The sequence below is a fragment of the Aspergillus aculeatinus genome (assembly GCF_003184765.1).
Source record: "Aspergillus aculeatinus CBS 121060 unplaced genomic scaffold BO66scaffold_50, whole genome shotgun sequence".
Classification (NCBI taxonomy): domain Eukaryota; kingdom Fungi; phylum Ascomycota; class Eurotiomycetes; order Eurotiales; family Aspergillaceae; genus Aspergillus; species Aspergillus aculeatinus.
Genome location: NW_020291519.1, coordinates 199,550 through 220,957, shown reverse-complemented (window position 1 = coordinate 220,957; position 21,408 = coordinate 199,550). Strand labels below are relative to the sequence as shown.

Below are 21,408 nucleotides of genomic sequence, written 5' to 3'. Positions count from 1 at the left end.
TCAACACCACCAATGCAAAGTGTAGTTATGGTACAGTACAAAAGGATATCACGAAGTAAGATACAGTCCCCACACGCCGCAATGATGAACACTTACAAGTCAGTCAGTCATCCTTGCCACACCAAAAAAAAGAAGAAGAAGAAACAGCAAATCAAGCTTGTATTCTTCTCCGCGCCCCAAAGCACCCCAAACAAAACTCCCAAGAACAGCAAACCCAGACCCTCCATAATCCGCGAACCCTAATCCCGCCCATAAGTGATCTTCAACCGCTTCGTCGGCGGCCGATCCCCATCTGTCGCCTCCTCATCGTTATTGTTGTCTTTGTTACTATTATTTGCGGCAGACTTATCCTTGTTCGCATTGCCGCCGCCGGATTTTTTCTTGTTCTTGGACGATTGGCCCTTGACGCTGTTCGCCGCGGAGGAGGCGTCGCCATTGTTGCCCGGTTTACCGGTCGAGGAGCCGTTGTAGGTGGAATTGGGCGTGGGGGCGTGCGAGGGGGTTGTCTGGGCGGATGATGGCGCGGGGGAGTCCTGTACCAACAGGGGGATAGCGGGTTAGCATTTCGTGCACTCATATCGCCTACAAGGGGTTCTTGGGGGGGAGAGAGGCGAAACGAACCCGCATATAACTCGCCGAACTCCTCGAGAACACGCGATCCGCCTCGGTGACGGGCGCCTTCCGTCGCACACCACCGCCGCCGCCGCTGCCTCCACCGGAACCACCACCTCCGCTGCCACTCCCCCCTCCGACTCCGGAGGACAGCGAGAGTCCCCCCGCGCCGAGTCCGCCGCCGGTCGAGGATCCCTTGATGTAGTTGTCGAAGCCCTTGATGATGTTGCCGGCGGTGGTTTCTTCGAGGTAGGATTGTTCGAAGCGGTAGATTTGGTCTTCGAGCTGGGCCTGGTTTCGTTTGTTAGGACTTTTGCCCGAGGGGGGTGAGTGTTTGGGGGGAGGGGAATGGGGGGCCCGGGAATGGGGTAAAGTAAGGTGGGCGGACGTACCATGCTCTTGTCCATTAGGCGTTTCTTTTGCAGTGTGTCGCGCAATTCGCGGCGGAGTTTCTCGTAGTATGGCAGGCCGCGGTTGGCGGTTGAGGTTGTTGTGGATGCTGATGCTGATGCGTTTGCTGATGCGGTTGCTGCTGTTTGTGCTGCGGCTGGGGCTGGGGTTGCGGCGGTTGGGTCAGTGGTGGAGGGTGCGGTGGCTCCGTTTGTAGTTGTTGTTGTGGTTGTCGGCGCGGTGGCTCCGGGGGTGCCTGGGGTTGCTGGGGTTGCTGGGGTTGGTGCGGGCGCGGGCGCTGCTGTTGTTGCCGGTGTGGTGGATGTTGTAGTGGGGTTTGTGGCGGCATTGGTGTTGTTGGTAGTGGTGGTGACATTGGAGTTGGGGTTGGAGCTGGAGTCTGCGCTCAATTGCTGCGTGATGTCTCGGAGGTGCGAGGGTGTCGTTGCTGCGGCTGGTGCCGCGGTTGGAGGTTGGGAGGACGTTGGAACTGAGCCTCCTGCTGCTGCAGTTGAGAGAGGGGCGGGTGAGGCCATATTTACTTCCAGGAGGGAGGCTGTGGACGTGCAATCCGGTGCTGGGAGGTGTGGTTTGGATGCGACCTCTGAGGTGGTCAGTCGCGGGCGCGTGGGCTCTGTTCGGGTTGAATCGTGCTTTTGCTGGTAGAGGAAAGGGATGAGCACGACACTAATGTAGAGGATGGCGATGCTGGTCGGTGAGCAGTTGAGTCTTGATTCAATGGCGCGCGGAGTCGACTGAACTGTGAAGGGTATCGGAATGGATGGATGGGAATGATTGTTGCGGCGGATTGAAGATCAATTGCTCGGCAGGCCTTATCAATAAGGGTTGTTTGGCTAGTTTGCATCTGGGGCGGAGAACGGATGGTTTGTTGGTTTGTTGGTGAGTGACTCCGATAGGCACTTCAGTTACGCCATCCCTCACTTCCTTCATCCCTCTTCCCACTTTCACTTCCTGGCTCACGGCTTTTAAGTGCCAATTTACCTTGGTCGTATCTGAACAGTGTCAATATTCCACAGATCTGCTGCTGCATCGCTGCTCTGCTGGGCAAGTCGTTTGTACAAGCTGACACCGAACTTGGCTCTTGCATCTCACAGCACCCAAGATGGATCATTCAATGCACCATATGGGGATGGATATGGATCATGGCCATGACCACGGTGACATGGACATGGGACAGTGCAGTATGAATGTAAGCTCGAAGATCACTTTTCTTCTTCTGATGTTCCACCATTTAAGAATCACCCGGCGATATAATTGCTTTTCTCCGCCCTGCCCTAAAACAACCCTGCTAACGCTCCCTAGATGCTTTTCAGCTGGTCTACAAAGAATCTTTGCATCGTCTTCCCGCAATGGCGTGTCACTGGCACCTTGTCTCTACTCATCTCACTTCTACTCATCGTGCTTTTGACCGCCGGCTATGAGGGCGTCCGTCAGCTTACAAGACGCTTCGAGGTGGCACATGCGAAGAGGCTCAGCGCATACACAACCGCCGCAGTCGGAGGTAAGTCTAATCTTTCGTTGCTTCTGCTATGCTGGCGGCGGAGGGGAACGGCATCCGGGATATCTTGTCGTCTCGTTTATAGTCATGGGTTGTATGCATGCCTTTGCTGAGATGACGCGCCTGACAAATCGCTTGTTGAGTTGAAGGCAGCGAAGTCCACGACGATTTACTGCCGGCCAATGACCCTCCCAGCCAGACACTGCCTGTCCCAAACGGTGGCTCACAGCTCGTTGTAGGTAGGGATAGCCGAAAGTCCGTCGAGCAGCGAGGAAAGATTACCATGGCGTCATTGTATGCTGTGCAGGTCTTCTATAGCTTTTTCATTATGTATGCTCCCTGACTACCCTCCTATCGACATGGACTGATCTGAGCTGCATAGGTTGCTTTTCATGACCTATAATGGCTTTGTTATGCTAGCTGTCGCTGTCGGTGCCTTTGTAGGATATCTGGTTTTCGGAGACGACACCTCCGCTAGCAAGACGGTTGCGTGTCACTAGATGGGGTGCGCAAGCTGGGTAGCTTGGTTTCCGAAAGGCTCTCTCAAGGTTGATTGAGGGAAGGGTGTCACTGGGCTGCGTAATCCAGGCAATGGTGGCTCAGCATGGTCATTTTCAGACTGTTGCCGATTTCGTTTGTTGCTGCTTCGTATAGGAGGGAATCAAGGGACCTCGATGTCGCTATCATCACCACCGAAGCCAAAGCTGAACCCACCACCTTCGTTGGCGTTAACCCCTTCTTGATCTGCGTTTCCATGAACAATCTCATCCCATTTTCTCTTTTTGCCTTCTGTCTTCTTCCTCAACTCCTCCTGTGCTTGCTTCAGCAGGTCTGGATGCTGTTCTTGCATTTTCGCCAAGAAACTTTCGTAGGGATTCTGTACGTCCTTCCTGAATCCGGAAACCTGATCTGCCTTGTTAGACAGAAAATCAAGGGCAGCGCTCAGGTGCGCGCGGGGAATGAAGTTTTGCGTGATAGCAATAGATGGCTCAATATTCACGACCAAATGCCACCATCCCGAAGGCACATGAAGGATCTCTCCCTCCTTGCAAATGCCCTCAACGCAACCTGGTGTGCGCCGGGCCTCTGCGTGGAATCCAAACAACCACTCGGCAATACTGAGGGGAGAGGTCACCTCACTCTGATCCTCGGACACGAAGACTCCCGGCGGAGGCGGGAGCTTGGACGACGAAGGGAACATGATCCAGTACTTGGAGCCGCGAATTACCGCGTTCCACGCGCTGGTGGCATTTGGGTCTTTGTGGAAAGTACTTCCAGACCGTTCGGGTCCGACAATCAACCACTGTCGGTCGGGCCGATCATTGCCCAGCACGGAGAAGAAGTCCTCGCCAAAACAGGCAAGCGGCCAATAGGCGGCCTCGGGTTCCTGATCGAGCTGTCCGACCTTAAGTCCCATCTTTGACACAAAGGCCCGGTCGAAGAGATACAGCGGGCTCTCGTCGGAGTTGTTCTTCATATACTCGACGTAGCTGTAGAATGGCCAATCCACGGCCTCTGCGCGAAAGACGGTCTCGCCGTAGTCGTAGAGCAAGGAATCCATGGTCCATTTCTTGTAGACGGGCCATTCCTTGACGGGCTCGGTCAGGACGAACGGCGTATCGGACCATTTCTCGTTGAATTCTTCGAAAGAGAGATCGGGCAAACGGGCGATCTGGTTGCGGGCGGGGATGCCGGTGACGTAGGGATCGAGACTGATATGTGCGCAGTGAAAGGGCCGGTGCAGGACATCGGAATACAGATTCGAACAATCCAACACGCACACTTCCGTGGGTGGGATGTTCAGGTAGCTGGAGCGCCATGTTCCTTTCCAGGTGAATTTGGAGGGAGGTGATCTGGCGTTGCATGTCAGTGCTAAGCTTGCGGGACACTGCTGAAGGGGTCATGTCCTGCGAGGCAAATCGTCGTTGACGATGCAACCTATTGCAGTGTGGTATCCACAACGTACGCGACAAACAGAGCCTTCCACAGCTCTTCAGCTCGGGTGAAAGCATAGAATGCTTTGCAAGTGCGTCCAATGCGCACCAGACTGGGTCCATCGAGTTGTTCCAGCAGCATCAGTATTAGCTCATCTGGCAGAATGTTGAAGACCCCAATGGCATCCCGAAGGTTCTCCGTCGCAAGCAGGGCATTGCCGCTAGGCTTGACTCCCAATGGATGGCCGGGGATTGCATCGTGGGCAGCCTCGTCCTCCGCTTCAGGATTGGAAATGGAAGTCGGATAGGCACGTGTCAGCGTCTCCTGGTCCAGGTCGCGGACGCCGTCAATTGAATTGATGTCCGGCATTTTCATACTTGCGGCGTTTGAGAGGGAAAGAATCACTAACTAAAGTAGAACTAAAAAGTGACAACGCTGGAAATCTGGAGACTTTCCCAATTCGGCGGAGGGGTCGCCGAGAGGCGGTACGGCGCTAGTAAAATTTAGTAACACCCACATTGAGCCCGCTGAGGAGGGGAAGGAATAATAATCAGGCAAGATAATGCCCAACCATGCACCGTACCGAGGAATACCCGTTCACCAACGGGAAAAAGGTAATAGAGAGTAGGACACAAGCAATTCCATTACAGTGGCAATACAGTGACCTAGGCCCTCTACTCATAGAACGACCCCCAAGTGAACTTGGGAGAGTGTTGTGGTTGGACGTAATGAGTGGTCAAGATCAACTAAAACGCGTACGGCAGAATACAGGGGCGAGGAAAAAACGTGGGTTAACTGCCATAGACGGTAGGCGGTCAGGTTCGGCTGCACTAAACCAACGCTAAAAGTCAAGAAAAAATCAAACAGCGTCAGAACAAACAGAGCCAGCCAGAGCAGGGAAGAATGAAGGGAAAAAAAAAAAAAAAAAAAAGAGGAGTGAAAAAAAAAGTTCGCTCGTTCCGCCGCCGGTTTTCCCTGCCCCATTTTCCCACACCAGGCGTTGGCCTTCCACCTTGATCTTTCTTCTCTTCCTTCTTCTTCCCAACCCCTACGACTCTAGTAGTCTTGTGATATTTTTTTCCAACTTCAAAAGTTGTGATCTCGGTAGGTCTCCATCTCTCCATCTCATTGCTACCTTTTCTTATCTTTGCGCCTACCCCTCATCGTCTACCTCTGCATTCCTCGCTAACAGGCATCTTTTTTTTCAAGTTTTATTTCCCAAACCCCACCGTCTTTTCGATCACAGCACATCGCTTGTGATCACTTCCTTACAACAACACCGCAATCATGGCTTCTAACGACAAGGGTTTGGAGGAGATCCCCGAGGGTACGTTCTTTTCGACTACTTTCAGCTGCGAATGTTCTTGTTATCTTTAAGAGAGATGTATGCCTGGGTGGCAGGGTTGTTTCGGTCACCCCGCTAGAGGCTTCGGCTAGAACGATGGAAAATTTCTTGCAATTACGGGCACGGCCATGCGAAGACGCTGTAACAGATGAACTAACGAGAGACTTCGACGACAACAGGACAGATCGAGTCTAACTACGATGAGATCACCGACTCCTTCGACTCCATGGACCTCAAGCCCGAGCTCCTTCGCGGTATGTGATACAAATTCTGATCCGCTCCGGTGGGGTCAGTGCGGGCACCAGACTGACGACAATCAGGTATCTACGCTTACGGTTTCGAGCGTCCCTCTGCTATCCAGCAGCGTGCCATCATCCCCATCATCAAGGGTATGCTTGAAACGACTTTCCAATCATCGCCTACCGCATATTTGGATACTAATCGTCTTTCCAGGTAACGATGTCATTGCTCAGGCCCAGTCCGGTACTGGAAAGACTGCCACTTTCTCCATCTCCGCTCTCCAGAAGATCGACCACAACCTCAAGGCCTGCCAGGCCCTGATTGTCGCTCCCACCCGTGAGTTGGCTCAGCAGATCCAGAAGGTCGTCATCGCCATCGGTGACTTCATGAACATTGAGTGCCACGCCTGTATTGGTGGTACCAACGTCCGTGACGACATGACCGCTCTCCGCAACGGCCCCCAGGTCGTTGTCGGTACCCCCGGTCGTATCCACGATATGATCCAGCGCCACGTCCTCAAGACCGACCAGATGAAGCTGTTCATCCTCGACGAGGCCGATGAGATGCTTTCTGTAAGTCCACTTGGTCGCGATGATTGACTGGCGATGCTAACGGCATCATTAGCGTGGTTTCACCGAGCAGATCTACGACATCTTCCAGCTCCTTCCCCAGTCCACCCAGGTCACCCTGCTCTCTGCCACCATGCCCCAGGATGTCCTTGAGGTCACCACCAAGTTCATGCGTGACCCCGTCCGTATCCTGGTCAAGAAGCAGGAACTTACCCTCGAAGGTATCAAGCAGTTCTACATTGCCGTTGAGAAGGAGGAGTGGAAGCTCGACACCCTCTCCGACTTGTACGAGACTGTCACCATCACCCAGGCCGTCATCTTCTGCAACACCCGCCGCAAGGTCGACTGGCTCACCGACAAGCTCACTGCCCGTGACTTCACTGTCTCCGCCATGCACGGTGACATGGAGCAGGGCCAGCGTGATGTTATCATGAAGGAGTTCCGTTCCGGATCTTCCCGTGTCCTGATCGCCACTGACCTTCTGGCCCGTGGTATCGATGTCCAGCAGGTTTCCCTGGTCATCAACTACGATCTCCCCGCCAACCGTGAGAACTACATCCACCGTATCGGTCGTGGTGGTCGTTTCGGTCGTAAGGGTGTTGCCATCAACTTCGTCACCGCTGACGATGTCCGTATGATGCGCGAGATCGAGCAGTTCTACAGCACCCAGATCGAGGAGATGCCCATGAACGTTGCTGGTAAGTTTCCTTTCGTCCTACCGTCTGGATGATTCTAATAGGCTGGCAGACCTCATCTAAACACCTTAATTCCCGAATCACCTCATGCCCCTCGATGCGGATTACGAATGCAGTTGCCAATAACGCTCCAAGGGTGAGCTGCGGTGGGAAAGACGTTCTGTCGTCATGCTTATCTTGGTAAAGGATCATCCTTCAAAAAGTGGCTTTCTGTGTCTCCAGCATTTTCTCTTTTTAGCAGTGGGCGGCAGGGGCCTGCAGTGGCCATGCCATCATGTCCTGCGTGTTCTTGTCGAATACTTACTGTTTATGGTTTTCCTTTTTCTTTTTGTTATGGAGATGCGACAACGTTCGTGCGGTTTTATTGCTGTAATTCATGGTTCCTCGCTTCCGGAAACGCCTTTTCTCACGCTTTTTCCCATTTGATTTTTGTGCCTTGCTCGCTCCGGCTGGTCGAGGATGTTACGTTCATACTTGATCCGAAGGTCGGGCACCTAAAATGTGATTATTCTCGTTCGACGGCTTTTTTTCTCTTTTGCCGCAAGGATGCGGGGAGATGGAGATGATGTGTATGAACCCCTGGCTCCGACTGGGTCTGTATCCCTGTGTTCATTACAATAGACGAGAAAGGTACCGCTTGTTTCGCTCTGGCTGCCCGTGCAGTGTGGCGAGTCTGGGATGATACGTTTCTGGCTATTTATCTTGTATGTGCTGTCAAGAGGTATCTATATCTCAGTCAGCTAGTCAGCTAGTCAATATCCAGACTTCTGGTAAATTATGCCTCACATTCTTGTATTCCACCTTAGATTCTACCTCCGGCACTCTTTCTTTCTTCCATACACCAACTCTATATACCTCATTCAACCCTCGGACAGCATAAATCTACACCTCCCTACCCATTCGAACCGAATCCAACTCAACCTCCCCACCATCCACGACAACCCAATCCACCACCCTTAATCCTCACCACCACCAACCCACAAAGTACACAGTCCATTCCATTCCATCAAGCACCCTCAGCTCCCACCCACCTCCCTCTCTACAGAAACCTACTATACCATACTCCCCAACCACGGCCTTTCCTTTTCCATACTCCAAACCTAAAAATCCACACCTCTGGACCCCAAAGCACATCCACAAACCCCCCACCTAAAACACGCAATCCCAATGCCATCAACCACAAACACAACCACAACCACAACCCCGGGAAACCCGGGCCCCCCACCAGCCCCAACAACTGATCCTGCTACTGCTGCAGCAACAAGTGCTACAACAACAACACCAACAACCCTCCTCTGGGCCTATGAACTCCGCCGCGAGAACATCGAGCTCGCCGCCCGCCTCGCCGCCGCGGAGGCCACTATCGCTGCCTTGCAGTACCAGCTGAAGGATGTGCGGGAGGAGTTGCAGGTCCAGGTCCAGAAAGTCTGTGCTCTGAAGGAGAGGGAGTGGGAGGAGATGGAAAGGCGGGTGCAGGGGGTGGAGGATTCGGTGAGGGGCGAGGTTGCAGTGCTGGCGGGGTTGGTGGAGGGGGTGCAGGGTAGGGTTGCGGGGTTGATGGCGAGAAGAGAGGGGGGTCTGGGTGGGGAGGTAGGGCGGGAGGATGATGGTTATGGGGAGGAGGAGGTGCTGGTGCCGGATTCGATGTCTGCTGGGGCTGCTGGGGCTGGTGGTGGTGGTGGTTTGGGGTATATGGATGGGGTTGGTGTGAGCGGGGGGTTGCGGTTGGGGATGGGGAGAGGGGGTGGGTTGTCTTCGACGGTTGAGGGGGAGAGTGAGAGTACTTCGTGGGAGAGTGGGAGTTTGGATTGTGGTGGTGCTGGTGATGGTGCTGGTGGTCGTGGTGATGGCTCTGTGGTGATGGCTGCTGGGATGGCTTCACGGATGAGGGGGGAGGTTTGTAAGGTTGCTTCTGCTGCTGCTGCTGCTTTGCAGAATGATGCAGACGGGGCTTTTGGTGGTGGTTCCGGACGCAAGATCAATAGTCAAAGTGTCAGGGACTGGGTTGAGGTGTTGGAGAATCGGGGGATCGTGCGCAAGAGGAAGAGGGCGAGGCGGTTCATACCGATTGTTCCGGCTGATGAGGAGGATGTTCTCATTGCGAGGGCGATGATGGTTGGTCATTGAGCTTAGGGATGATGTGATCATTGAAGATAAAATCTCATTCGAGGGGGTATGTATTTGTATGTGTAAGTGTATATATACTGAATGTTCTCCAAAACCCACTATACCAGTCTCATTCGGTCTAGGTCTCGGCGTACCGGTAGCGGCCCTCGCGGTCCTGCACCTCAACCTGGATCCGCCCCTCCTCGAGCTCCTTGCCGTCCACCTCGATGGACGCCGTCATCACATCCCCGGACTTGACCTCGCCGACGCCCTTGGGCGTCCCGGTCAAGACCAGGTCGCCCTTCTCGAGGGTCATGACGCGCGAGATCTCGGCCAGGAGGCGCGGGATGCGGTAGAGCATCAGGCCGGTCGAGTCAGCCTGGCGCTCCTCGGCGCCCACGCTCAGGCGCAGGAAGGCGTTGTGCGGATCGGGCAGACGGGCCTTGGTGATCTCCTGGGAAATGGGCAGGAAAGTGTCGAAGCCCTTAGCGATCGTCCAGGGGAGTCCCTTCTTCTTGGCCTCTTCTTGGACGTTGCGGGCGGTCATGTCGATGCCGAGGAGGTAGCCTAAGTATCACACAGGCAACGCTTAGCCAGGTGCTTTTCGAGTTGTGGATTGTGGGGGTGTAGACTCACTGTGGATCGCATCCAATGCGCCCTTGCTGTCCTCCGGGTCGAGGTCCCGCACCGTCTTGCCCATCACGAGGGCGAGTTCGACTTCATAGTGCAGCTTGGTACCCTGCGGGCGCAGGACGGGACCCTGGCCGGGGAGGAGAATGGAGGAAGAGGGCTTGAGGAAGAAGAAGGGCTGCTTGGGCTTGGTGTTGTTGAGCTCGGTAATGTGATCGCTGGAGATGGAAATGTCCGTTAGCCTGGTGAGCGCGGTGATTAAACGGCTCCATTGACAAAGGGGCCTGACGCATAGTTTCTGCCAATGCAGATGACCTTTCTGCACTGAGCCTTGATCGCGGACGCCATTGTGTTTGTTGTGTGTCAAAATTGTAGAAGTGCAGCAAGTAGAGGAGTCAAGTAAGTAAGAATTGCAGAAAATTGGAGGATACGATGGCAGGCGGATAAGAATATAATCGGCCGGGGAGGCGGAATGGCTCTCCGCGCTTTTTCATTGCGGAGAGCTCGGATTCTCCGAGGTTCGGAGGTTGGAGCCGGGGGTGGCCCCCAGTCCTGGGGAATACTGGTGTGTCATTTCGATAATTGATTCTTCGGATTGAGATATGAAAATGAGAGATCTGAAATTATACAACGGTTGTATAGAGAAGTGAGTTGTGATATGCGCGATCAAGCATAACTGACTGAAATGGACTTTCTTACGTCACGCGGGCTGCAGGTGAGCAGCTGCTCTCCCAGCCGCCTTCCACCTTGTTGACACTGTCGCGACACAACCCCCGGTCACAAATAAGCGCAGTTGTTGATAACTTACCCTCATCACCATGCAAGTAGCGGAAATCCTCTCCGATCTCACCTCTTTGCGCGTCTGTGTATGTTTTGTGCCTTTCATCCAGCCGCCTGTCGACCAAACAAGAACTAATGCCTTGCAGGATTACAACGACGCTCTGGCACTCGTTACCATTCAAGAGAGATTGGACTCTCACCCTGAAGAGAAACAATCACAGCCCAGCAACAGGGAAGAAACACCTGCTCTGCAGCAGGAAAAGGACCAGCTACGCCAAGCAAAGGAACTAGTCGAGCTACATCATGATGTCAAGGCTCGGCATGCTTTGGGGACCGTGGATGAAGGGCTGGCCAACTTGAGGCAAGACGTTCAACGTGTCTTACTGGAGCTGAGGCCCCGCACAACGCTACCAGAATGAAAGAAAGTACATAGCACAATACCAAGGTCTAATGTGGGGCTGTACTGCGAGGCGCTTGCAAAGCTTTGTGTTCTATGTCCCATCTAATTCGGACACTTTCAGTGAAAATAACGATGGCATTGACCTGGCCCATTACAGAGTTTCCACGCGTGCAAGTCATAGGATCGCTCACGAGGCAAGCGAAACTGGCGGTGGGTTTTTGGGCGAGGGATATCCGTGCTCAACACCCGAGTAACCATCATTGTACCAGTCAGAGACCGCAAGTCACCCGTAATCCATTTACTGCGTGCGGCACAATAGGAACAAACTCTACACCAGTCCAACCACCAGTATCTCTCGGAGTCAAGGTCCCTGTGAGGGCAGGTGGGTATCTGCTTGCACCAGATCGCAAATGGCGGTACCTTGCGGAATCTATAGTGGTAGTATGTCCTGACCACGAGACTGTCTGCGCCCTCGGACGAAATTTTCATCTCCAGGCTGCACTCGATTTTGGCTTGTGGGGGTGTAGAGCACGTGTGCGTCAGGATGCGGTTGCCTCGATCGTCGTGCGCAACCTGGTATCGCCCATCTGACTCATCCCCGAGAATGGGGTATCGCCGGTCTTGTTCGCATGCTGCCTTCTGAAGTGATTTTACCAGACGTAACATCCCGCGAGGCGTGAGGCTAGTGCAGGCGCAAAGATCGAGAATCCCGGCGAATGACGCACACCTTCGCTCAATGGATGGCGTCTGATCCCGCAGCCGCCGCGAGTATTCTTTGCGAGGGTGTAGTTTGAGGCAGGCTGCGCAGTATCTCCAGCGACGATTCTCAAGCAGAAGGAGGAAGCGGTTCCGGACCACATGTTTCTGGTTCAGGGAGATCAAGGGATTGAGACTTTTCAGCAGTTGCGGGAAAAGCAGAGCGCCTCATCCTTCAGCACGTACGAGAAACAGTTGTAGAGAGGCTTGCAGGTTAGCGCAAAGCAAGCCTGCGAGGCAAGCGGGAGGTAGAAGAATATTCCCAGGACGAGCTCGAAAGGCAAATTGAGCAAAGTGCATGGCCTGGCACAAGGCCAAGCACGCTGGAGTAGAGCCCGTATCTGGCTGAGTATTAGTCCAAATATCCCGAAACGAAATACCTGAGGGGGACTAGGAAGGAAGTGAGTTAGGATAGCGGTCTCTCAGCAGAAGCCTAGTTTGCCTAGTATTTCCTCTAAGTTGACAGGATTCAGGATCCTTTGGAGCGAGCGATCGGCTAGATTAGTGTCTTGACTACGGAAGGATATAGTGTCTAGACATCTCTTTTGGCTGAGCGCCGAGATATTCCATCATTTATACTTGATAGTTTCACCGCCTGGTAGGCCGTTTGGGGAACTTCGGCGGTCAGCCTCGAAAGGAACAGGCAGAATGGAACCCTGTTGGGGATAGCTAGAGCGTTGAGTGTTAAAAGCAAGTACGTACAGGACAGATCCATTTTGACAGGCGAAAGCAATGACCTCTGAGATTGTCCGAGCATTTCCGACTATTGAAGGAGTTCCGGTTCTCAAGATCACAGTATAAACCATCTTCTCAGTACAAATGAATCAAACAAGTACCATAGTCTCAACCCTAAGCCTCCTTGATACTCCCGAGAAAAGTGGAACAAAGTAGGCGTAGTAAATTCGACTTCAGGATCGAGTACACCAAGTCAAGCAAGTACCGTCCCTAGCGGAGAGGGCTAAGGTCGACCGATTACTGTCGGTTCTGTAAATAAAGTGAGTGCACTTGGCCTTCCACTGTTCGACATTTTGACGCTCTTTCGCAGTCTTAGTCCCAAGCTCTTTGTCCCTTTCAACCATCTAAATCGAAGAACTCCGTACTTGAAGTCCCTTGAGCAAAGGTTTCCTCAGCTAGAAAGCTGCAAGTATTCCAAATTGGGGAGATCGCAGACTTCTGTACATAGGAGCATATAGCGAGCAGCTTGGTTGACAAAAGAAACCATTGGATTTGTTTGCGAGACTCCGGTTGTTGAAGTCAATCCTGCATCTGCAGCTGGATTTGACGGGGCGTCACTGCCCACCTCTTTTCTTCTTTCCTGGTAGGTACAGCCCTGTAGGCCGCTGTCGAGACCGATGCCGAAAGCGTCTGGTCAGCAGAGAAATAGAATTTGTATCAATAGACTGAAAACTCGCGGCGTGCTGCTGCCTGCTTGAAAGAGGAATGAACTTGTTGCATCGAATGCTTCATAAGGTACTGCACGATGAAGGTATGGCAGTGATTTGAGGAAGGAGTAGGTCACTGAGTCAAGGTATAGGCTGTTTGGATCAGGCATCAGTCTATGAGGTGACGGTAGAAGGAACTTCTCGGATCCGGGGTTAATCTTACTTTTGTAATCACCGGGTCGTTGCGAGGAGATGAGGTCCGGTGTTACTTGTGTAAATTGGATTTCTGGTCGTGGTGTTGAACAGCAACTCTCGAGGCAAGAGTTTTGTGGGGAGCAGGAAGATGGGAAGGAGATAGTGGTTTGTACTCGTGGAGAAGGAATTCATTAGACGTCTCTGGAGATCGGGAACCTCAGTGACAGGGCTGGGTGTTGGTATGGGTGAAAGTGGAAGAGTGTAGAAAGCAAGAGGAAAGATGAGGCGAGAGACGGGGATGGAAGTTCATTTATGCTCAGGCTGCGGGGCTGACAAGGTCTGACTTAGGTGAGGTATTCACCATGATATCTCATCTCTAGCAGTTCTCAGTATCTGTGAACAGCGACAGACGATCTGACTTAAGACTTTGTTGTCAAGATGTTGATTCATCTCTCAGCTCGGGTTTGAGTTTGTATGGAGAAGCCTAAGAAATCAGACCAAACCGAGACTCATAACTGGTATGAGAGTTAGACAAACTCTCTAAAATCTACGTCAATTCTCTGTCAGAAGAGAAGTGAATACTTGACTATGCTGCCATCTCACCCAACAATCCACACGACAAGAAATTTCACCTCGTCTATCCTAAGGGCTGAAAGTGAATATCGACAGCACCACCAGTACTATTCACCTCCCAAGCATGTACATAGACAGCGCAGATACACACACAAGCTCACAAGTACAGCACTATCATCGCAGCAAAGAATCAGATCAGAAGAAGATCACTAACACTAACACAAACAGTCACCAGCACCCTACCGCACATTGACACCTGCAAGGTACAGTACAGTACAGAACACATTCCGCAACTCCACAACCACCCCGCAAATGCACCCCTCAACAACATGGGCCTAGATGTGACAAGCAAGAATGTTCCACATCCCTCAGTCTGTTACATTCCCCTGACCCTCGAAATTTCAAATCATGACTCACAGTAGCAGCACCCATGACTCCTCAATCTTTTTCCAAAATGCCGGTATCCTGAATTTCAGGGTGCTAGCGTGGTTTTAATTTCCCGAAGGTGGTACAAGGGGCCAGGACGATGCATACAAAGCCGCCTTCTTCAGGAATGAGTGGGCGGTACGGGTGTGGGCTGTAGCATGCAGGAGATGCGATTCATGCACGGCAATTACACATCCTGTCGGTGACTCGGGCAACGTTGCGAGGTTTCGCAAGGGGTGACAGTACCTAGCCTGACCCTGGCACGTGTTTCAGGTCGCATTCTTTGAGGTGCATTGACATGTTGAGATACTTTGGAGGGGGGGGGGGTGGAAGAGGAACATCAAAGCTAACAGTGTATTCATTCGGTCTGAACCATGGAGTCATAAATAGAGGGTCATGAATTGACGCAACCATGCCTATAAACTAACATTCTTAGAGTTCGCTTAGCACGAAAACCACAACGCCTGACATTGAACCTGCAGAGTGCCAACGGGATATCAAGTATAAACAACAGATGTGAAATATAAAAAGAATGAGAGAAAGAAGCACGCTAATATGACCACTAAAACCACGAAATATAGTGTAGTGTTGACCACATATATCAAGCAATGTAAAAGAATATAGGTAGGGAAGCGAGTGACTGCTAAGGACTACACCCATGGATCAGTCTGTCCTTGGGTGTTGTATGGACTAACAGGGCCAATGAGTCGGATTTGTGACTTCAGCTGCGAGTGTCGTCGCTCAAGCTTGGCCCCACTGATCTTCTTTCGAGCCCCGCCGATAGCACCCAACAGGTGGGAGGTTCCGCTGTGGAATGCCTTGACGTAGTCACGAGTGTTCTGCTGGATCTGGGAGCGGGCCGGAGGTGTCAGAGGAGGCGTGGCCGATGAGATGAATCCTTTCGGTGTTGGCGGGCTTCTCTTTGCATACTTCGGAAACCGCACCTGGCGGTTTTGCCGATAGCTCACGCGCTTCTCGCGGCCCGGCTTTTCCCATATGGAAGCGCCGTGTTTTGGGTAAGGGCTGAGAGGAGCAGCGAGCTGCTTCTTCCGCAGGGTAAGTGGTGGCGGGCGCTTCACTCGAGCGCTGACAGTCGATCGCGAGGACCGTGAGGACGCTCCGGACAACCGCTTGCCTGAGCTGGGAAAGCCCATGGGACTGGGTGGCATCAGAGGGCTCACTACCTCGGTGCGCTCTTTTGACAGCGTCCACTCAATCGATGGTGTTTGATTGCGCGGATAGTCCGAAGATACTGTGTCGGGTCGCGAGTCTGGCCGCGAGCTCGGCCGGGCAGTGTCGCGGTCTACCGAATGTTTGGACAAGCGGCGTTGCACGTAAGATCGAATCGAGTCTCGAACATCATGCGCAAGAGCGCGTCCCCCCTTGTCGGACGAGCTCCAGCGACCGCGAGACCTGGAGAAGTCGAAGACCGCGAGGTTCAGTCGACTGCTGCTCTTCTTCCGAGAAGCAGCGGCATGGTTGGTGGGACAAGGAGGTAGGGCGGACTGAGGGGCGAGTTCGGGGAAGAAGTCCCATTTCTTCTCGCGGAAATAGTGATTGGGACCGGCTCGCTTGACGGTCCAAGGGGCTGGTCGGTCGACATGATCATCGTGTAAGAAGGTGGCGGTAATGGCCAGCGGTTTAGAGTCCCCATAGTGATCGATGGGGGCGGAGGCGGGAGGATGATCGACTAGTTCGGTCAGATCATCGGACCCTGAGCGAACAAATACGGGGTAGCTCTCGGTGGTAGACACTTCGGAAAAGCGTCGGCTGCCATAGTAACTGGAAACCATGCTGCTGTCGTCGCTCCAGGCGGTTGAGCCAGCATCCATGATTGAGGGGGCCTCTGGTAGAGGTTTGGCGGGCAGCTCGGGGAGCGGTTTATCTAAAAGAAAGGTTGGGCGAACAGATGGCGGCTGAGGGATTCGAGGAGGGATGACTTGTTCCAATCCTTCTAAGGACCGAGACGGTCTCACAGGAGGAGCTTCTCGTGGCAGCGCCAACGAGGATGGAGGAAACATGTTGATCGGAGTGGGGTTGGGACTGATTGACGGGCCGATGGGCGGCTAATGAGGGTGGAGTGGAGAGAATGTATAAACCAGCGAGAGGGGTCACTCAATGAAAGAGAACTTGGAAGGATTCCCCGATGATTTCACCGACTTGAGACGGACACCTCTGACTTGTTCTCTTCCTCCAGGGATGAAACAACCAGTCAAGTTCAGTAAGTAGGTTGGTAATAGTAAGTCACAATTGAAAAGAGAGTCAAGTAATCTTGAAGGGAGTGGCCAGTGAAGTTGTGAAGAAGAGATAGTAGTAGGCTTAGGCTTTGGCCTAGGCTAAGGCTATGTATGGCCTGAAAACCCAATGGAGCATGCGTTGGACCCGGCAATTGGACCAGACCAAGTCGAGTCGTAATAATAGTTTAGTCAGTCAGGCAGTTTTTGCTTCTTTTATCACCCGTCGCGTGCTGCTCAGTGCACTTTTTAACCTTTGTTGGCGTCCGGGATGACAGGCTGAGAGTTGATCGAGTCAATGATGGCCAGTCCCTTTCACCTTCAACCAGTTGCCGTGGTTCTTCTGCGGGACTGCAAAGGGGTTGCAGATGGTGATAAAGGAAAGGCCAGAACCATAGTTTGTTCAACCCCCCGAATTAGACTGAAAGGAAGGGAAGAAGGGAACGAGGGAAAGAGAAGGAAAGCAAAACGCGGCACACAAGGAATGGGGAGGGAGGATGATAAAGGAGGGGTTAAAAGCGAATGAAACGAGGAGGAAGAGGAGGTTGAAGCAAGACAACAGAGAGAGGATCGGGTACAAGCAGCGAACAGCTCGATGATTGACCGATGATTTTGGCTGCTTTGGCTGTTTTGGCTGCTGGTTGCGATGCGATATGCATGAGGCTGGCTCTAGCGTCGAAAGGGGGATGAAGGCTGCAGCAAAACGAGGCCGCATTATTTATTAGATTTCCAATTAGTATACTATTTTTTTTTAAATTATTCATCCTATTCTTATTTTAATCATTGATCATTTATCCATCCTTGATCCCGCCAGAACCAGGTCATCCCTAGTTTTGTCCTGCCCGGTTAACGGACGGAGTTTCCCGGATTATGGGCGAGAGCTGAAGATGGCTTGCTGCGGTCCGGAGTAGAGAGTGCTAAACTGTCCCAAAGGGATGGCTAGACCCGCTTGGCTTGTTAAGATATTGATTGGGGGTTAATCTTGGAGTCGACTTAACCTTCAAAATCAATCAAGAAAGTAAAACCCCGATGTATCTCAAATTGTCGCGGGCAGTTCCTGGTCGGCTGCAGGATCATCATGGTCATCATGGGCATGGAGTCATGAACAGCCTCATTGAAGTGACACATCCATGCAAGGGATGGAGCTGGAATGGACCTTGATCGAGATGGGGAGTTCCCTGTTTGCATACGAAAAGCCCGATGGGTGGGTGGTAGTGCAAGTGAATCTCAAGGTGATGGTAATGGTGATGGTGATGGTGATGAATCATAACAATGTGATGATAAACAGACTAACGGGAGATGGAAATTGAATACGAAGACCTGAGGAAGCCTAAGAAGGGCTGAGAAGGAAGAGTGTGCTTACTGCTTACTGTTTTTACTGCTGACCTACAGTAGTGCGTATGATGATGATGTTCTTTTAGTTAGTCCGATCTTCCCCCGTCAAGTCTAGCCCTTTTCTCCGTTGCCCGATAGTTAAACATCAATCAGTTCTACTGACTGTATGGCAGGCAGTACAGTACATGCCTTCTTCGTCGCCTGTCTTTTCCACTTCCAACCACATTCCCTTTCGCTTTTTCTCTTCGGCCATGCCGATTGTCAAGAATTCAAATAACATCATCACATAATCTACATTATCCGCTGGTCAACAGCCATTCATGAATCGGTGCCTGGCTGCTGCAGCTAGGGCAAAAAAATAAATCAACAAAATGAGACTAAGTTAGACTTCGCTTAGCATGACATACATTAGGACAGATCACATAGCGGTAGGGAGGATCTCCCTGTGGGTTGCCTTTTCCTTCCATTACTCTGCCACGTTATTCTTCCCTCTCAGCAATAATAGTAATATGTTCGGCCGGTTCTAATCCGACCTCGGAGGAAGAGCCTCCTTCCTCCCTCCCTCGCTTCTTTCTTTCTTTGTTCGTGGCTCAGTACTCCGTACAGAACTAACTTACCCCCGTGACACAATATCGCCACAACGACACCCGTCCTCTTCAGCCCATAATATTCATTGTTCTAATTCACCAAGGTCTTTCATGGCCCTCGATCACATCACTACCTTCATCTAGCATGGTGAAATGCTCGTGTCGTTCTACTTTCTTTTTTCTTGTTCTTCGTTACACTGGTCGATCTCCAAATCCTGACCTTTGCCATGCCCGGGATCGACTGGCTGGTGGAGCAATACTTGCAAGGAACTGAGAGATAGTCGTGGTCCAAACATTGACAGGTCATATAGTACCCGGCTCGTGCCGTTCAATTGACATCTCTCTTGGGTGTTCTCGTCTCTTTCTATTCTCTCTTCCCCCCTCGTTCTTGCTTGCATCCACAGTTCGTTCCTTCATTGTGAAATCATTAGGACAGCAGTGGCCATCAGCCCCATGTCCCCGAGACGAGACCAGCCATTGTGATTACCTGATCCGTCGGCACAAGATCAAAGGCAACTGTTGTACATATGCAGCGCCACAAATGTCCTTCGCAGCGGACATGCTGTGCAATGGATGCGAGTCGGGCATATTTCGGATGGTGATGCTGAAATGGTGGCCCCGAGTCCCGAGTAGATCACCGATCATCTCCTACGAGACGGTGAACAACGCAGTGAGACCCCTATTCCAGGTTTTGCTGATATCGTGCTGCTGGATGGAGCAAGGCCATGTCCCTCACGACCGAACAGTCCCGCTCCACTCTCCTGCACAGCTAAGCTCGACAAGACCAACACCGCTTCCATTATGAACCTTCTAGAACAAAAGAGACTCAAGGGAGGGCCACCAATCGCACAAGTCACCGCTCATGCTTTTAGGAATCTGGCCCACTGGCACCATCGATCTGTTTCAGATATGCCGCCCGGCGGAGGTCGATCTTATGGGGGTCATTATTGCTGTTGCTGCCGAGTTTGGCGGCGGCCCGCCATCCTGGAGATTGGAGGACAGACCGCATATTCTCTTCCTTCACCGTCAACCTGCCAACAATGCTTTGATCGGCACTAGGACCCTCCTGCCTGACATCATCATTGCTCATATTCGTGTTCTTGGTCACATTCAAACCGGTACTACCCACCTGCGTTGTAGCTTTTCCAGTACCAAGCATCAAGATGAATTCTTGGACTGCCAGAGTGAGTCGGTGAGACTCAACTAGATGATCAGCAGACGCGAATACGAGGTCAAGGTCTCGGGGGATGTTGGGGACCGCCTGATCGATAGTAATCGCTGCCCGACCTTAGCTGGATACCAGTTGTAAATGCCTCACCAAGCATCTAAGACAGGTTTGACTCGCCGTTTCGGCTGAACAACCTCTCACGGCCTTGTACGCAGTAGCTATCAACATAGGGGAGGGAAAGCAATTGGTCTCGCTATCTTACCAAGCTCGTTTGCAATTGAAGATTGACAAAACTTCAAAATCTGCTACACTACTATAATACACTAAGCAAATACGACAGTAGGTGCTAGGCAGTGATCAGGTGATCAGACCGAGCAATCAGATAGAATGAATGCAAGAACAATCCAAGCACTTCTTCCTATTCCCCGTCTCCGCAGTCATTGACCGCCTGCACTTTATATCCGGGGATGGTTTGAGCATCATTGTGAATACCCATCGTGTGTTCTCGAGAGATTCTCACATAAGATGTAAATCTCTATTCAGCGAGAAATTCTCTAAAGCAAGCATGGGTACCATATCAAGACACGAGGTGGTACCTCGCGAGCCAACCATTCAAACATGCAGCTGCCATCTCCGACCCAGACAACAAACATCGCACAACGTCGATGCATCATGCAGGAAGTCTGAAGAAAACCCATCCCATCTCGTGCCGTCATTGCTCGCCCTGCATACTGTCACGAGACTCTTGCGAGAGTGAGCTAGAAGACGCAAGGTCTTCGACAGCCATCTCCTCCGATAGATCAGCGGAAGGTTTCCGAGGCGCACTGTATGGGCAATGATCTCTCCCTACTAGGTAGAGTCTCAAAGCCATCTCTACCATGATTATCTCCCACTAACAGACCCAATCCTGTCTTTCAGGTTAGGTACCTGATGATCGTACACCAGCCGATGATCCTTTGCCCAGGCGATGGTTCCCCGAAATGACGAGAACCCCGCCGAACCTCTAGCCGTCCATGGCTATAAGCTGGATAATGAACTGATACCCCGGCTTTGCAAGAGCCCATGCTCTGGACTCCGTTTCTTCTGGGACCATGGCAGAAGCCCTATAGCAGAAGCCCTGTCCCGGCCTCACCTCAATAATCATCATCACCAGCTTCTACTATTGATCCCTTTCAGTACCAGATACTTACAGCCCACGATCATTGATCCATCTCACGAGGTCAGAGCGCTCATATTTGCAGAGCAAGTCGTACAAAACCCCCAAACATTTCCTGCACTACCACGCAAACACCCTTTAGATCGACATACACATATTCCGGAGATAAACCCGCGGGGACACCGAGTCAACCAAGAATGACAAATACCGGGTCCCCAGAGCTTTGGCACCTAACCGAGGCGACCTTCCTTTTTACCGGAAATGTGGTTCATGGAGAGGTTCGCTGGCTGTTCGCAGGAACTAGCGTCAGCCTACGGATACGTGCATTGGAAAGCAATCAACGAGGAGCAGCGCAAAGGGCGCCACCGCCGGAGC

The 21,408-nt window shown here is 52.1% G+C and overlaps 9 protein-coding genes across 9 annotated transcripts; 4 read left to right on the top strand and 5 right to left on the bottom strand.

The window, feature by feature from the left end:
- Position 1: 1 nt before the first annotated feature.
- BO66DRAFT_474238 (chromatin modification-related protein EAF6/MEAF6) lies at positions 2-1,779 on the bottom strand. Its single transcript, XM_025653126.1, has 3 exons — positions 1,005-1,779; positions 622-903; positions 2-533 (listed from the first exon to the last, which is right to left on the bottom strand). Exons 1-3 carry the CDS (start codon positions 1,536-1,538, stop codon positions 240-242), a joined length of 1,110 nt encoding a protein of 369 aa, XP_025500329.1. The 5' UTR covers positions 1,539-1,779; the 3' UTR covers positions 2-239.
- A 154-nt stretch (positions 1,780-1,933) lies between these two features.
- On the top strand, positions 1,934-3,505 carry BO66DRAFT_381410 (low-affinity Cu transporter). Its single transcript, XM_025645952.1, has 4 exons — positions 1,934-2,212; positions 2,326-2,524; positions 2,671-2,851; positions 2,904-3,505. The coding sequence occupies exons 1-4, from the start codon at positions 2,126-2,128 to the stop codon at positions 3,019-3,021; spliced, it is 585 nt and encodes a 194-aa protein (XP_025500328.1). The 5' UTR covers positions 1,934-2,125; the 3' UTR covers positions 3,022-3,505.
- BO66DRAFT_182831 (putative F-box and JmjC domain protein) lies at positions 2,909-4,875 on the bottom strand. Its single transcript, XM_025642386.1, has 2 exons — positions 4,488-4,875; positions 2,909-4,374 (listed from the first exon to the last, which is right to left on the bottom strand). Exons 1-2 carry the CDS (start codon positions 4,829-4,831, stop codon positions 3,183-3,185), a joined length of 1,536 nt encoding a protein of 511 aa, XP_025500327.1. The 5' UTR covers positions 4,832-4,875; the 3' UTR covers positions 2,909-3,182.
- A 1,765-nt stretch (positions 4,876-6,640) lies between these two features.
- tif1 (putative eukaryotic translation initiation factor 4) lies at positions 6,641-7,455 on the top strand. Its single transcript, XM_025642385.1, has one exon. It carries the CDS (start codon positions 6,744-6,746, stop codon positions 7,338-7,340), a length of 597 nt encoding a protein of 198 aa, XP_025500326.1. The 5' UTR covers positions 6,641-6,743; the 3' UTR covers positions 7,341-7,455.
- Positions 7,456-8,472: 1,017 nt separating this feature from the next.
- On the top strand, positions 8,473-9,432 carry BO66DRAFT_474235 (uncharacterized protein; the record flags this gene model as incomplete). Its single annotated transcript, XM_025653125.1, has 1 exon — positions 8,473-9,432. The coding sequence occupies one exon, from the start codon at positions 8,473-8,475 to the stop codon at positions 9,430-9,432; it is 960 nt and encodes a 319-aa protein (XP_025500325.1).
- A 42-nt stretch (positions 9,433-9,474) lies between these two features.
- Positions 9,475-10,465, bottom strand: BO66DRAFT_394642 (fumarylacetoacetate hydrolase family protein). Its single transcript, XM_025648039.1, has 3 exons — positions 10,331-10,465; positions 10,048-10,259; positions 9,475-9,978 (listed from the first exon to the last, which is right to left on the bottom strand). The coding sequence occupies exons 1-3, from the start codon at positions 10,387-10,389 to the stop codon at positions 9,551-9,553; spliced, it is 699 nt and encodes a 232-aa protein (XP_025500324.1). The 5' UTR covers positions 10,390-10,465; the 3' UTR covers positions 9,475-9,550.
- Positions 10,466-10,584: 119 nt separating this feature from the next.
- Positions 10,585-11,634, top strand: BO66DRAFT_394641 (uncharacterized protein). The gene is made up of 2 exons (XM_025648038.1): positions 10,585-10,907; positions 10,968-11,634. The coding sequence occupies exons 1-2, from the start codon at positions 10,860-10,862 to the stop codon at positions 11,238-11,240; spliced, it is 321 nt and encodes a 106-aa protein (XP_025500323.1). The 5' UTR covers positions 10,585-10,859; the 3' UTR covers positions 11,241-11,634.
- Positions 11,635-14,909: 3,275 nt separating this feature from the next.
- BO66DRAFT_182736 (uncharacterized protein) lies at positions 14,910-16,735 on the bottom strand. Its single transcript, XM_025642384.1, has one exon. It carries the CDS (start codon positions 16,572-16,574, stop codon positions 15,204-15,206), a length of 1,371 nt encoding a protein of 456 aa, XP_025500322.1. The 5' UTR covers positions 16,575-16,735; the 3' UTR covers positions 14,910-15,203.
- A 2,842-nt stretch (positions 16,736-19,577) lies between these two features.
- On the bottom strand, positions 19,578-20,664 carry BO66DRAFT_442067 (uncharacterized protein; the record flags this gene model as incomplete). Its single annotated transcript, XM_025651386.1, has 2 exons — positions 19,578-19,987; positions 20,610-20,664. 2 exons carry the CDS (start codon positions 20,662-20,664, stop codon positions 19,578-19,580), a joined length of 465 nt encoding a protein of 154 aa, XP_025500321.1.
- Between the last annotated feature and the right edge of the window lie 744 nt (positions 20,665-21,408).